The 16,858-nt window shown below is 31.5% G+C and overlaps 1 protein-coding gene across 2 annotated transcripts in view; it reads right to left on the bottom strand.

Annotated features, from left to right (window-relative positions):
* Positions 1–2,638: 2,638 nt before the first annotated feature.
* Positions 2,639–16,858, bottom strand: part of LOC129234562 (uncharacterized) — a 46,355-nt gene continuing 32,135 nt past the window's right edge. For both annotated transcript variants that reach the window (XM_054868582.1, XM_054868583.1), the window contains 3 exons: positions 9,912–10,077; positions 4,646–4,740; positions 2,639–3,305 (listed from right to left, as the gene is read on the bottom strand). In XM_054868582.1, coding sequence (XP_054724557.1) covers positions 3,006–3,305; positions 4,646–4,740; positions 9,912–10,077 — 561 coding nt within the window. In that variant the 3' untranslated portion in view covers positions 2,639–3,005. The remainder of the gene's footprint in view (positions 3,306–4,645; positions 4,741–9,911; positions 10,078–16,858) is intronic.

The raw sequence follows: 16,858 nt of genomic DNA, 5'->3' as shown, positions 1-16,858 counted from the left end.
CTCTTCTTTGCTCAAGACTGTACATTTTTAGCATTGTAACCATGTAAAATTATAGCAGAATGTGTAAGTATTCACTTCTATAGCATATGCTTTAAAGGATTGGTCTAAAATCGGGAAAATATTTACGTTTGAGTGTTTTTTTCCCCCCCAAGAATTGTTCGGAAAATTTTTCCAAAGTTCTGCCCCGCATATAAGTCGACCCCCTAAGTTTTAATCATATTTTTGTACTAAATTTCTGAATTTATGTGCAAGTATGTACAATAATAAACAAAATGTTCGTTTTAACTGTGATTTTGTATTAAGAGTCATTTTTTTTAAAAGCTTGACACTTTTGATAGTTGATGTCTTCAATTTTCGTAAAAATTTCAGGATGCGTTAGTGGTACTATGATAAGAAAAAGTGAAGTTCCTTTTTTTTAAAAACTGATTTGTTTGTCTTTGAGTAGGGGTGAAAGTTTAAGGTTATGGGAAAAAAAGAGCTAAATACATGATTGCTTTGCTTCAAAAGCAATGAGTGAACCAGCCAATTCTTTTAAATAATGATACTACTTGATACTAGGTACATTCTAGTACTTTGGTGACTCACTCATGGCTTTGAAAGCAAAGATCAATTCAAAATACAATTTTTTAAACTTTTTTGCCTTGTTTGGGCTCGGACATCTGCCAGGGGCGATTGTGAGTTCATCAAAAAATACCTGAAAGTTTCAAAGCGAGAAGGGGGGGGGATCTTTGGCCCCTATTACTTAAGTGCACCTATGCCATAGTATTAAATAGTTCAATAATCAGAGTCAAAATAGTGTGTGTACATTTGATTAAAATTTTAATGGGTTACCAAGTTACTTTTGAGCTGATGTTATGCAAAATTATCTTGACATTTGTCCATCTTAAGGGATAGGTGTCCATCTTACTGCTCTTGGAGGTATATTTGATGAGTATTATATAACTTTTAAAAAATTGCGGAGGTAGGGAGATAAAAGCATAACAAAAAAAAAAACAACATAATTCCGGTATTTTCGGACATAAAAATACCGGAAATACGTCCGAAAATACCGGAAATCCGGTAAAATACCGGAACACAATCACCCCTGATCTGCTAAAGCCGTGAGTAACCCTCGGAAATAAGTATATGATTAACTACTTACCACAGTATAGTACTAAGAAAAATATAAAATAGCTTTCGTTTCTCTTGGCTTTAGTAGTTAAAGTCTCAAAGTCGATGATTTTCAAAATATGGCCAAGTTTAGAGGTCAATAACTTGGATCGTGACGGGGCATATATATATCTATATATTTTTTGTGTACAGCAAGGAAAGTTTTACTCAGATTTAATGCAGTACAATATTTTGTATTTTAGAGACTCTTTGTTTTGCTAAGCTATTTCTATCCTAAACTTTATACATTCTTCATATATTGAAACCAATAAAATTTTACATCTTCTATGTTGAATAATTTCTTAGAATTTTTTACTTTAATCACAAAACTTTCATTCACCGTCTCTAAATCAGAAAGTGTCTAGATTTTGAGTTGAATTTATTTATTTATTATTTGAAATTAAAGATTGATCATAGCGTTAGTGCTTTTAAAACATGTGCAAAAAACATCTGTTTACAGATTTTATATAGGTTTATTTTAGTTTAATATCGGAGAAATTTCAACACATTTAACTTTGATTTCAATAACTCATTTTGCACTAACAGAGTGTTGTTTATTTATCACATTCAAGTAGATATGTAATAATAGCACCGTTGAAAAAAAATGACTTTCAATTTATTACTAAATAAAGGTAATATTTTGGTTACAAACACTCACAGCTACATTAAAACGCTGAAAATTTTTATTTGGTTTTATTTTTTTTTCTAATATATATATATATAAGCAAGCCAAATTCCAAATATTAAACAAATTATAATGATGATAAAAAGTAAAATTGCAAATAGCTATTTTTCCTTTTCCTATTTAATAGCTATTTGCAATTTTCCTTTTTATCATCATTATAATTTGTTTAATATTTGGAATTTGGCTTGCTCATTTTATATTTACTTGGCTTTTTAGTTTTGCAGCGTTGCGCATCTATGGGCTTTTGGTGTGATCTTTTCAATATTTTTCACTTTTATATATATATATATATATATATATATATATATATAAATTTTTTTTCCTTCAAATGTAAAATATTAATTTATGAATTACTACCATATAAAATCTGGAGATAGCACAGTAAAATTTATAATTTTGTTTCTCAAAATGCTTAATTTTATTAGTTTTAGAATGTTGGTTTTTTGTTGTTCTTGGCGAAAAATTATTCTATAGACTAACAAAGCAAATAAGATAGCCATATAAATTAGCGATTCTTAGAAATTCAAGTCCTCCCCCCCCCTTTAATATTAACATTAGATAACGTTCTTTTACCGATGAAGATATTGGAAATCAAAAGAATGAAGAGTTGTTTAAACAGCTATCAGAGTATGTTGAAATATTTTGTTATACAGGAACTCATACTGCTATGGGTATGATGAAATATTTTACCAGAAGATAAAGAAAAACGTCCACAATGTAAAAAACAAAGTGGGCAAAAAAGGAAAATTTCTCTGCTAACAAGTTAAACATAAGAAGAGTTTTCAAACAAAATATAAGAAACTATTTTAGAGAAAAATATAAATTTTATTTTACAAATAAATAAAGCCATTTGTAACAGCTTTTCTTTACAAAAACAACTAATAAAGAAATTAATGATTTCATCTTTTAATGCTTATCCACTGATAAGTTTTTTACAAAAATAATTATCAAAGAAAATATTGCTTTATCTTGTACTATCAATCCACCCGAAACAGCATTTCTTTGCAAAAACAATTATCCAAGAGAATAATGGCTATCTTGTACCGTAAATATATTAGTTATAGTATTTCTAAACAAAAGCCAAAAAAAAAAAAAAAAGCTTTATCGTGTACTGTTAATCCTTGGACAATAGTATTTCTTTACAAAGACAATTATTGAAGAAAACAACGGCTTATTTTGTCGCTTTCAATCGTTTCATCACTTCAGAGGAGTAATCACTGATTTCTTCTGTTTCATTTGCATTGAGAAAAAGGCGCTCCATTGCAACATGTGTATCGAGATCTTTATCGGGGTATACAATGTCAAAGGTGAAAAAACAAGCAAAATAAACAAGCACAGCCTCAACAAAGCTGAAAGTTTCACCAACTTTAACACCTTCTACTATTATTTTGCATAAATGTTTCTTCATGCACAATTCTGTTAAGTCATCAATATTGACGTATATATATGGATCACATTCTTCATCAGGATCCTGAAAAAATAAATAAAAAATATAAACTATATAAAAGTTCAAATATATTTCAGGAAAATTACATGTGCGTGTTTTCTTATATGCATTATATGGAGTTCTACTCTCTCCTAGAAATGGTAAATGACTGGAAATGGGAGCCATCTATTGAGAAAATACTGAGACTTTTTGATGATTTATTGATAAAACTGAAAAAAAACAGGAGAAAATGGTAAAAAACGGGAAATTGGGAGATGGACGCAAAAAATGAGAGTCTCCCATTAAAAACTGTAGAGTTGGCAAGTATGATACAGTCACTGAAGAGAACTTATCTTTCAATAACAACTAAGAAAATGTTGCACAGTTATGGGTGCATTTCAGCTCTTCTCTTGTTAAAAGAGGTGGTGACCTGTCAAATTCCCACCTAAATTCTCTCTCAATAACAGAAGAATAGTTCCCACACTAAAGAAGCAAATGGTGCAGTCTTCGGTAAACGATATTCAATTGGGTTCTCATTCCTAATGTAATGCAAAATATTCTTTATTCAAATGAGATTAACTACTCAACTCTTTCGGCACATGTAAATTTAAGTTTTAGGTTGGCATCCTTTGATGCCCAATCATATGCAAACGAGGAATGCAAGTAATAAGTAGTGAACAAAATCCCAATCATTCTCTCTCTTTTTCTTTCGTCAGCCACTTAGGTGTTAGGCCTGGTAGGTGTTGGGGAATTGTGAACTCTGCCTCGGCCTATTGCCAGGGTTTATTTTTATTTATTTATTTTGTGCGTTTATTCATTTTAGTTTCGATAGACCAATACATTTTTGGTAAGCTTTTAATCAAGTTTTCAATGTTCATTTCTTCACATTGACATTAATTCTGTATCTTCTACTGTGTGGTATCATCTCTGCTTATATAAGCACATAATATAGTTGACTGACTTACGGAATATAGCTTTTTGGCTTTCCGTTTAAACAACGTAAGTTATCAATCTGAAGGTCAAGTGGTTGGTCAGTTTTGCTAATACGAAACAAACAAGCAAAAGCCAGGATAAAAACTGTTAAAAATTTTGTTTGAAGTTAACAATAGCAAAAGATTCCCTTATGCAACATTTACAGCAATTCGGAACCATTCAAACACTTTGACATAAGAGAAAAATTTAGCTAAGCGATGTCAAGATATCGAGAGTCGACTTTGTACATATACTATAAAAAAACTAACTTTATTCTTGTATCCTTTACAGCAGTTAATAAATATGTGTGGTGAAAAAAATTCTGACATCATTTATGGACAGCCCCATATGGAAGTTCAATTGATGTTATGCATTCACAGCACACACACAAAAAAGAAAATTGAGTTACTTACTTCCAATTTGAATCTTAAAAATGATACAGATTTTCTATCAGCATTCTGGCAAACTACTACAGGAAGCATTAAAATTGCTCCAACTTGTAAGGCATCTATATACATGTGGAACAATGAAATCAGTTTTTAAGAATTCAAAAAACACAATCATATATGCAACTGATAATCAAAATAACGGGAACACCAGTGAATAAAAGCAACATCATTGAATGCACTTTGCGAGCATTAAAATATAATATTTACAAGTTTTTTTGTCCTTTTACATAAAAAAGGAAGTATTATAAGCGTGATACATTTTCCTCTCAAGCTGTACCACATGCCAAAGGTGATTTTACATCATACTAATAAAATATTTTCTATAAATCTAAGGTTCCATCCATTGTATCTAACCCTTTAAATTCTTTTTTATAATTCCTCCTAGAATTAAGCTTTATTAAAGATATTTTGTGAAAAACTAAATCATAGCAGAAAACCTTAATAACATTTTATTTGGATACCCTTGGTTAAGATATATGCATGAGTAATGCATATAGGAAAACTGTGTATTTGGCTCAGAGCGCACCAGAGCTTGTAGCTAGTCATCCTTTTAGTACTCGTATATGATCTAAAGCCAAAAAATTGAGACTGCTGAGGGCCAATGATTTGAAGACTTAAATCAAAATAAAACAACAAAAAAAGTAAACTTAAAATATAACATAAAATCAACAGACTAAAGGTAGCATATGTTAAAATAGCTTCCTGAAAATTTACATGATGCAAAAAAATTGAAATTTAAAACACTGCATTCGATTTTTGGCGAAGAACAAGCTGGATGTTGGCAATTTTTACTTTCTTCTATATCTAATATATAGAAGAAAGTATTGGATTCGTGCAAATTTTTGAATTTCGAATTTTGACGGATTCGAACGTTTTGAGGTGTGCTGAGTCCATTTCGACTATTTTTGGAAAATGTCTGTCTGTCTGTGTGTGTGTATGTGTGTGTGTCACGTCTGTGTGTGACCAGTTTTTTGTGGCCGCTCTACAGCAAAAACTACCGCATGAAATCGAACGAAATTCGGTACACATATGTGCCGCTATTTGAACTTGTGCCCATTGGTTTTTGGCGCGAATCCCTCCAAGGGGGGTGGAGCAATGGGACGTTTTTTGAGTTACGCGTGCTTGCTATTCCTCAGGAAGTAACTGGCGGAATCAAACAAAATTTGGTCCATATGTTGCCATTAACAGGAACAGGTGTTGATTCAATTTTGGTGTCAATAACTCAAACGGGGGTTGAGCTATAGAACGTTTTTTGTCGTCAATTGTGACTGCTTTATCTCAAGAAATAATGAACGGAATGAAAGAAAAATTTATCGGCAAGTAGCCCTTAATGGGTATAAGAGCTGATTTTATTTTGGTGTCAACAGCTAAAAAAGGGGTAGCGCAATCACCCGTTCTTTTTTTCCATTGTGAGTGCCCTATCTCAAGAAGTAATGCTGCATTCTGGTTGAAATTTGGATTATATGTGAATCCATATGTAAACAGACTTTGGTTCAATTTGGACGCCAATCGCTCCAAGAGGTGTTGATTTATTTATTTTTTTTGAGAATAAAAATAGCTTTATTAATGCAACAATAAGAAAGATAAATCGTAATAGATTGTCGTCTGCGTATTTCTCGTGATTTTAATTGTATGGAAATGATCGGAAATATTATCTCAATGATTTAAAATTTTTAACTGTTGCCATCTTATGTTTGTTAATAAATAAAATATTTGTAATTAATTTAAGCAAGGCTTTTAAAATAACTTTCATTTTTCGCTTTTTGCTTTGCTTCTGCAATTCGCAACTCCAACGAACTATAGGGGGCACTGCAGTCACTGTCTAATGGCCGACTTAAAAACTAAAACAAATGCATGTGGTAACGAAGAAAATGCTAAAAGTGTTGTGATTTTTGTTCGTATGTATGATATTTTTCGCTTTATTCTTTTTAAATGAATTTTCAAAGTCTTGTGGATATTCTGGCCCACGTAGAAAGAAATGAGAATTCAAGAAGCATTACTAAACGTCAAAGATTAATGCAAACTACATAGTTCGTAGTTCTAAGCAGCTATTTCCACGATGTTGAATTCGATATTTATCAATTCTTGATAAAACTAAATAATAATTGTGGCCTGACAAGAACAACAATTAATGCTAGAAAATTCAATATGACATTACAAATTATTATCGAAAGAAGATGATACTTCTTTGCCTTGCTTGGCTAGCGCTTATTGTTTTGCATTTGTTGCTGAGTTATTTCTCTCGAATTCCCGAATCGGTTAATTTAAAATTTTTCTGTTTCGATTTTTCTAATTTCTGAGTTACGATTTAATTATGTCAAGTTATGCAAATCATCTACAGAATTCTTACGGATATATGGTGGTAGTTTTCCATTCCAACTAAATGCTGCTGTAAAAGATGGTTAGTTAAATTAATTTAAGATTAAAAAAAACTCATATTCTTACAAATTCGTACAAAACAATAAAATTTTTTACATTGTATAACGTTATCCAAGTTTGTTAATCCAGTTTTCGCTTTCACCATGTTCAATCAACTCATATTTTAGAAGGAAATAAGGAAAACTAACATTATTTTGAGAAGCTCGAGAATACTACTAAGGGACGAATTAATTTCTGTAGCTGAAAGCAAACTAAGACTCATCGATTGCGTTAATAAATACTCAGAACAAACTGCCTGTGTTTACGTCAACAGACACACGTGGAATGCAACGTGGCAATGTTTCAGTTTCATCGGCAGTTTTGTAAATCACCGCAAGGTAGCGTATTCGTGCGCTGGAGTTCCGAATAATTCAGACATTGGAATGGTCGTCAAGTTTTTTCATGTGAAATTTTGTTTTTGTTGGGAATATTGCTTTCTCATCAAGCATGGGGAGGGATCAGAAAAAAAAAGAAAAATATAGAAGAAAGTTTTGTGATGGCCACAACATACTAGTTTAAAAATTATATTTTTACTAAATGAGTAGTTAACCTTCAGCCAGTGTCCACAGCTCAGAACCATGCTACACATGGCCCACTCACTATTCATGGATTCAGAATCGTTGGTCCAAATCAGGCTTGGAGTCAATTACGAGGGAATGTAATCGATTATGATTGCGAGCATGAAAAAAGGGGGATTACAACTATGATTATAATCCTCTGAGAAAACGTAATTACGATTACAGCAACTATCCGATTATGTAGAAAATGTAATCGATTACGATTATAATATGCCGATAATGATTTTGATTACAAACTTATCTTAATATATAAAAATCTTCTGTACGTACATTTGTCACCATAAGGCTTTTAAACGGCTGGACCGATTTTGATAAAATTTTTTGTATGTAATTAAGTTGTGACAAGCATGGTTTTGAAGAGCGATGGATCGAATCGGAAACATTTTTGATATCATAGTACTTTTCCTGCTAAAATACGATTTTGAGGCGGCAATGTATTTTGCTTGATTGCCTAACATTGACAGATGAAAAGGGAAATTGATAAATGACCAATTGTAAGGATTTGGGAAGACATTCCCAAGAGGCCCTGCAACCTTCCTGTCAAAGGCACCCACAGGGTACTAACTGTACTAAACGCTTAAGATAGGTCTCGATTTATGACTCTCATTTGCAAGCAAGGACAAGCACTGAATAGCTTGAATTCATTTTCAATGTTTACTATTTAACTACGTTATCTTTCCATACAAGAGTAAAAGGGCGGCTTAAATTTTTTCACTTTTAGACAGTCAAGATTACACGATTACAGGAATAAATTACAATTTATTTTACTTAGATTACAGTTACGCATGAAAAGCCCGATTATGATTGGAATCACGATTAAGATCGGTAGCAGAAACTGCGAGACTCTGATTTTTCAGCAGCCTGCAGATAATTTTACCAAAAAATAAAAAGAAATAAAGAAAAAAAAATAAATAAAAGGAAAAAAAGAAAAACAACTTTGCAAAGATCGTTTGGAGATCGTTTTCTGACCGGAAAGGCTATGGATGCTTCAGCATTTCAGCTAGAAACATAGTCACCATATTTGGTCATTCACAAGTTTGAAGTAGATAAGATGCTTAAGTGCCCAAGTTTTGAAAAACAAAGCAGAATTGGATGTTTTATGAACTAAAAACTAATGAAAATAGCTTAAAATGTGCAGCAAATATTATTATTTATTTATTTTTAATTAATTTTCTTTAGAAATGAAAAATTTTATATTTAAAATTTCACCTTATCCTCATTGCTTTGGGCACAAAAGCACTGAAAACGTTTCAACTAAAGTGTAGTCTCATGAGGATTTTTATTTTTAAATTATTTTTTTGCTACAAATTCAGAAATTTGTATCTTAATTTTTGAAGTAGTCACCATGTTTAATCATTCCAAAGATGTTTGGAATGACCAAGATGTTTGGAATTATTGCAATGCAAACTATTGAAAATTATGCAAAATGAGCCATTTTTTTCGGATAATTCTTAATTGTCTTGAAAACAGAAAATTTAGTATCTAATCTTTATTGCTTTGGAGGCTAATGTGTTAAAAACTGATTATTTCATCTAAATTGTAGTGTTTTAAGGATTTTGGTGTAACAAATTCCAAAATTTATAAGCATGAATTTTTTGCGTAGACGCCATGTTTGGTCATACGCAAAATGGCAATAGACAAGCTTATTATTTTTACTTGCTTAAGTTTAATTTTTTTCGTAGTGCGAAGAGTTCTATTTATTTTTATGAAAGTAGTGAAAACTAATTTCCCCCTTAAGTTTTTTGGGTCTAGTGGCCACTGGCCGGTTGCTGCAGATTATTTTTCACTTGCCCAAAATTATGTCATAGACTGGCTAGAAAGTTTCTGCTACTGGGCGATTACGAGAGTATCCCATCAACAGATTACAATTACACAAAAACGTAATCAATTACTCAGATTACGATTGCGTAATCGGCGATTACTCCAAGCCTGGTCCAAATGGTGGTTGATTTTGAAATCTGCCGTTAGATCGAGTAAATGATTTCAAAAACAGACAATGCTGTGTGAACAAAGTACTTTTTCCCACATCTTTTAGTGTTACAAATAAAACAGGGTTTTTTTTTTTTTTTGATATCTCACAGTTTAAGAATATTTTCCATTAAATCTATTTTAATTTCAACATATTAATTTTTATTATACTATACTTGTTTTTGTATAATAAAAATTACACTATAATTTGAGCAGGGTCAATCGTAAGTAATAAAAACTAAGTAAAAATGAACAACTTGACTTACATTTCCGATCATCTTCACTTTTAGCTTCCTCCATGCAACCTTTTATAACACTGTATAGCTTTTTATTTTTACCACCTTCAAGTATTTCTGAAGCATATTTTGTAATGTGGTTTAAAAATTCTTCTGATTTACCAGGATAAAAAATTCTGTCCAATTCTTTTCTAATCTATAAACAAGTTCAAGACTGTATTACTGGGATCACAGTGCAGAATAAAAAATTGGCTATATTATAAAATTGAGTATGATCGAAAGAATTCATAAATGTTGGAGAGAACAAGAATATTTCCTTCTTTTCATATTTAAGTGCACTTACACATTTTAAGAAAAATATTAAGCAAAATATAGAACAAATCAAATGTTTCCCTAAAATCTTCTTCAACTACATTATTCCAGGTTACTCAGGGCCCTCGTAAAATTTCAATTTTTTTTAAATGCCTGGTTTCACAGTCAACTCTTGCTTATTTGAGTATTTTATATGTAAGATTACGAAGTTCCTTCTCCCATCCCCCAGTAAAATTGAAATTTCTAAAAATCCTTTCTTAGCGTATGCTTATGTTAGAGAATAAACTGATGTACTATATTTCAGCCGCTTAGACTTAGCAATTTCAGTAGTTCATTGATTTATCAGTTGGGACAAACAATTTTAAAAGCTGAGATATGAGTTTAGACATGCCCATAGAGTTAAACCAGATGCATTTGGAAATTCAGCAAGCAAATCATGGAACAACCTAAGCATAGGGTGCTACGCATTGAGATATCAGAACTACATTTTATGAAGTCTAATACCTACTTCTAAATGATAATAATTATAAGTTGTGTAATCATTTGTCAGACTTTGAAGTAAATTACATTAATCTTCCAAATATCATTAAACATTTTTAAGAGGTAATTCATCTGCAAACAATCTATACAATGCCAAAAATCGATAAAACACTAAGTCTCTGGTCCCAATGTGTGTTATAAAGACTTTCCACTGCATTATTATTAACAATAGGACAATTTTGAAATTTCACTTCCGATTACTCAACTTTTATTTGGAAATACCCCTTTCTATTATACATTCTTGTACCAAGAGATTTATCAAGTTTAATGCCTTACAACCGAAAACACTTTTTGGAAGATGAGTTCCGGATTTCCCGCCTCTTTTTTAGAAGTACTAAGCAGTTTTCAAGGAGTATTTTGCTAGTTTAAGAAATTCTAAGGTCTCTGGGAGTTACTATTTTTTTATGAAACTGGCTTGATTCTGAAAACACTGACCCAACTGAAAAAGACGAGCCTTTCTGATTTCAGTGATCAGTTTCATCTCCTGCATTTTCAATATTGGCACTTTTTAATAACTGATTTTCTAACATTCACACACATACATAATGCAACTTACAAATAAATGTTGAGTCGCATTAAATTCTAAATGAATTTTTTTTTCTAATTACAAGGGCACAGTATTAACTTGTTTTTCTGAAAAAAGAATTGAAACATGGTTCATACATACAATGAGGACACAACTTTCCCATTTTTGCGATTGAAATATATAGCATATAGTGGTATATTTTAAAGGCATAAGGTTCTGTAGTTAGCTATGTACTCCTTATGAGACTTTCCGGTAGTCATTGGTCCTTCTCTTCAATAAAATATTAGCTTTCAATTCCTATACTCAAGGTATTTACTGCAATTAAAATTTCTAAGTGCGTGTAACAAAACGCCTAAGGTGCAAATCTTCAATTACACAATATAGAAAACAAGAAGGGTTAAAAATAATGCTAAACACAAAATTATAAATGTCCGCATGGTAGAATCACATCGTAAACAATACAGAGTGAGTTTTATACGCAAATTCAATAAAATTTGGTCCTTGTACATGTTCTAGAACTCAAAATCCATGACCAATCATAAGTTTCCATGCCTTTTGAGCATTTTTTGCATAAATCATTACTTTCCATGACAAATTTTGATCATGGTCAAAACCTATGACTTTCCATGATTTCCCTGACTTTTCAGGTGCATAGACACTAGGGTGGGCCGAAAAAAGGAAGTTTTCGAGATGCAACTTCTAATAGCAAAAAAAAAAGTCGTATCATGCCATCCTAAACACAGTAAAAAAATTAAAAAATTTAATATTTTTGTGCATTAGCAGTATTGAAAATTACTCGAATATTTTACTGTAATCAGTTTATGAAATTGCAAGTTCTACCATATTAACACATGTAATTTAAAAGTAATTATTTGAAATTCGTACTTTTACATCTTACTGAATTGTAAGTCTATGGTCCCAAGAGAAGAGCCGTTAGTCATTAACTGAAGAAAACAATCTTTCTTCGATGTTGTTCCATTTTTCAAGAAAAGCATATTTGTATTTGCTTCATTGGAATAAATTTTCTGATTGTTATTTACCACCTTTGTACTGAGGAATTATTTAGTAAGTATTTATGCATCCATCATTAGCAAATTGCGAAGGTAGCGTTAAACGTAACAAAAACGGACATGTACATTTAACTATAAATTACCAGGTGAAAATTTCTGCTATTTACTGCGTTACAAGCAAATAATTAAAAAAAGGTGAATGCGAGGTACATTTTTTTGTGGTTTTCGCTTCTATATTAGTTTTTTTTTTTTTTTTTTTTTGAACTCTTAATTTCTTCAAATTAAAATTACTTGCTATTTCTTGCACTAGAATATATTTTACTAACATCACATGAAAGAATGAAAAAAAAGTCAATACCTACGTTATAAAATATGATATGCTTTCGAGAATACAGGATGATTACAAAATCGCTCCTAGAATGGAAGTTATGCCAATTTGAAAATGAAAGAACCAGAAGTGGTATTGTTGTTATATTATATTTTGGAAGATTGATTTAAATAACTGGATTTTTAACCACAATTTTTCTAAGAGTTTTTACAAAAGATTGTCTTTAGACTTTGGAACATCAGATGACTGAGGAGCAAAAAATTTGCAAACTGAGGCTAAAAGAAACCTATAAGTTTTGTTTCCAAACATTGGCTAGCTTTATGCATACGTATTGTTGAAAATGTATCTAATTTGATGCTGCTGTATTATCACAAACGGGACGAAGACTACCTTAATTATCAAAATTTGACGTTTGACTCCAAATTATGAAATTTTCGAGTCTGACACTTGCTTACTGCTAATAAAGACAGTAAAGTAACCGGTTATAATCAAATATTGTCACGATAATTTGTAACAGAGCATATTGCCATTTTCCCTGTAGTTGTTTACAATTATATTTGTACAGAAGTTATTTTGTATCAGCAGAATAAACAGAACTCGTGTTTGGTGGAGAGATAGATGGGTGCAATGCCTCCTCTTGATCTTTTAAATGATGCATCAAATTGAAATCATCAGAGGAAAATTGCTAATAATGTTTAAATCATTCATGACCTTATAAAAAAAATTTATAAAAAGCAATCATTTACATTTTTTGCAAAATATTAAAATAAAAATACATAGATGCTTAATTTCATTCATTATACATTCCATTACTCGCCAGGTAAAAAATCTCTCAGGTATTTGTTTGGCTTGACAAAATTAAACCCCTAGTGCAATTTCGCATCGCAGAGAGCTCAAGTGTCTCCATATGGTGGAAACTCGGCATCAAAATTTCCTGTGCCAGTCACATCCGCACCTTAATGGTAGCGTATGAAAGATTAAATGCCATATCGGTGGTTTGCACTAGGTCCGAAAAGGCTAAAGCCTCTAACGAAGTCCTATTAGAAAGGAAAAAAAAATATAACGGATCCTAAAATAGCTTATTTTACCAATTCATTGCAAAAAATAATAACAATTTTAAAAAAAACGGCAATACGCCTTTTTAAAAATGATTGCAGCAAAGGAAGTCTCCGTCCCTCAAAGAGTTAATAGTTTGTTCAAGCTTTTAACCCATTCCATAATCAGCTCGAAACCCCTTAACGCGCATGCCGCAGATAACGAACGGAGTTGCTTTTTGCTACGTTGTAATAGTTCTTTTCTCCCCATTTTGCTATCGGGATTTTAATGTTGTTTTTGCTGTTCAGCTTGCATTCGAAAATTGCTTCGCTTTATTAGTTTTTTGGCACAGAATTAAATAGTGCAATAAAATACAAGGTTGCTAATATGTGCTGAAATATTCATTAAATTTACACAGTACATAACAGGAAAATAATAAACAATAGAGGATAGGACGAAAAGCAATTATTTTTATAACACTAATTATTTTATTGATTTATTTTTCGTTTTGCTTTTATCTCAGTATATCATTTTTTTTCTTTTTATACACTTAAGAAATCAAAACTGTTAAATATAAGATGATTTATCTTTCAAAAAGGCTCAACAAAACATTCTTCATACAATTGACTGATCGATCCAACCTGTGAGCAAGGGAATTAAATAGACAAAAACGCTTTAACTGTGGGAATGATTTTCTAAGAGGATAAAAAGTATTCTTCGGTGCCTTTTGATACATTGTGACCCTTCAAAACGACCAATAAACACAGTGACATCTCTTTGCTTTTCAGTTCTTTTATCGTAATTGCGATGACTTTTAAATCCCTTCTGAGTGTCCAGATATCAGTTGCTCAAGCATGGGAAGTATTTTAAAGATAAATGATTACAAAAGATCAAAACTTGCGGCTAATCCCCTATTTCCCTAAAGGATACTTTTGTGCATGCAGCTAAAAGCCCCCAGCTGAGAGAGGAATAACAGAGACTGCCTGGGTATATTCCCTAAGGAGGTGTCCCCCTTGGTGTCTTGTGGTCAACCCTTCCGCATTATTTTCTTACAACAAAACAGTTTGAATCAGAAAGGAATTTCAAAGCAAGCTTTACTGCTTGTATTTGACAACATGTCTTCAGAAGAAAAAAAAAGAAAATCTTGCTTGAAATGGAGTTGGATTGTTTTTCTTTTTTAAAACATATTTGGATACATTTTAGTTAGTTTCATAGTATTATTTACTAATTAAGGCAACTTGATTATTGAAAAGAAACCAAATATTTTATTTTTATTTTTAAAACCTCATAAAAGAAGGTGCAATTAAAACATTGGAGCTATTTTAAAACAATAAATAAAATCTGAAAAAAAGGAGAAAAGGAATGTTTCGTTTCGTATGAGTAAAGCGAAAAGAACTCAAGATATTATCCTTTCATTTGTACTTGAGGATATATTTTATGTTTTGCATGGTCAACTATTACGTATAATCAATGCGGTCGTCATAATTTTTGTTTGTGAAATTAAAAATATTCAAAACTGTATCACTAAAAATCCATCAAAGGATGCCGCGAATATAAAAAGTTAACATTTAAGTTTGAAAATATCACGATTTAAAAATAAATAAATAATAAAAAATAATAATAGTATACAAATACACGTAATAATTTTTAAAAAAACATACTCGTAAAAAATTAAGATGTGTAAGATAATTAAAACAAAATATTGCGTAAAATAAATTATAAAATTTGAAGATTATGAACAATTTAGTGAAGGATGCTTGTGTAAGAAGGTGGATTTTTGATAACAAGAAAAAAATATTTTTGTTTATTTGCTTTGTTCAGGCATAGAAATATTGTTAAATGTGTAAGGAAATATTTTCACACTTGTTCATCAGGAGTTCAAATGCCAGAATGCTAAGAAACAAAGCTTCCACGAAAAGATAAAAATATAATGCCTGATTATTTGAAGCATTATACGTGTCCCATCCAGGAGTACTTGAAAGGTTAATATCTTAGTAAAATAAAATAAATTACAACAAGTGTAAATTAATTAATTGTGTTAATTTTATAAACTGACAATAATTTTTTCTTTAATATAGAATTTTTGTTAACTAATTCTAACTAATTGCTCTATCAATTTCAATTATTTAATTAATTTTAGTTAATTATCATATTTTCATAATTAGTTTTAATTGGATTTATTTTTTAAATGTAAATATGAGCTACTAATTCTACTTTAGCATGCCTCCTCTTTTGAAGTTCGTGCAACCCCTCTTAACAAAGTTTTAGCTACGTGCCTGTGGTCAGTGAGTTAAGCTGATGATATAAATACGATAGGGGTAATTTCTGAGGTAGATGAAGAGTTCGGGGAAGTGCAGCACCTCCCGATAGAAGGGGAAGAAAAGGTTCAATATGATGAAATAAAAGACAGCTTAAGGGATCAAAATCTGTCCGCTGAACGGGAGGAAGAAGTGAAAAAAATTATATGGGAATATAAGGAGATTTTTGATGGGCAAATCAAAAGGGCAAACGTGGGAGCCCACTCCATTAAGTTGAAGCCGGGAGCGCAAAGAAAGCAGCCTTATATATATAAAGTACCGGAGTCTTTGAAAGCTAAAATGGAAAAGCAAATAGCGAAATTATTAGAAAAAGATTTAATTGAACCGTCATCAGGGGAAATTGCATATTCAATTGTATGCGTTGCGAAAAAGGATGTCACGATTCGTTTATGTTGTGATTATCGGGCGTTGAATGCGGATACACAGGTAGTACCATTTCCAATGCAAAATTCAGAAAATTTAAGGTTTAGAGCAGGGGCAGCAAAATTTTTAACTACATTGGATCTGTTAAAAGGATATTGGGAGATCCCACTACAAGAGGATTGTAGGGAGTTGACAAGTTTTGTGTCACCTAAGGGGCAATATCAATGGAAAGTGATGCCATTCGGATTATCGGGATCAGCAGCTACGTTCCAAAAAGCCATGAACATAGTGAATATGCAGAAAGTTTTATTGATGACATTGTCATTTTTTCGAATGATTGGGGGAGTCATCTAGAGCACATAAAGGCGGTACTTAAAACTTTAAAGGAGTTAAGGCTATCGGCGAATTTAAAGAAATGTACCTTCGCAAAACCGAAAGTAAAGTATTTAGGGCACATAGTGGGATAAGGAGAACATTGTCCTGACACAGAAAAATTGATGGTAATAGGGAAAATTAAGATACCTAAGACTAAGAGAGCTCTTCGT

Source organism: Uloborus diversus, chromosome 1 (genome assembly GCF_026930045.1).
Source record: "Uloborus diversus isolate 005 chromosome 1, Udiv.v.3.1, whole genome shotgun sequence".
Lineage (NCBI taxonomy): Eukaryota > Metazoa > Arthropoda > Arachnida > Araneae > Uloboridae > Uloborus > Uloborus diversus.
This window is presented reverse-complemented; position numbering and strand designations above follow the sequence as displayed.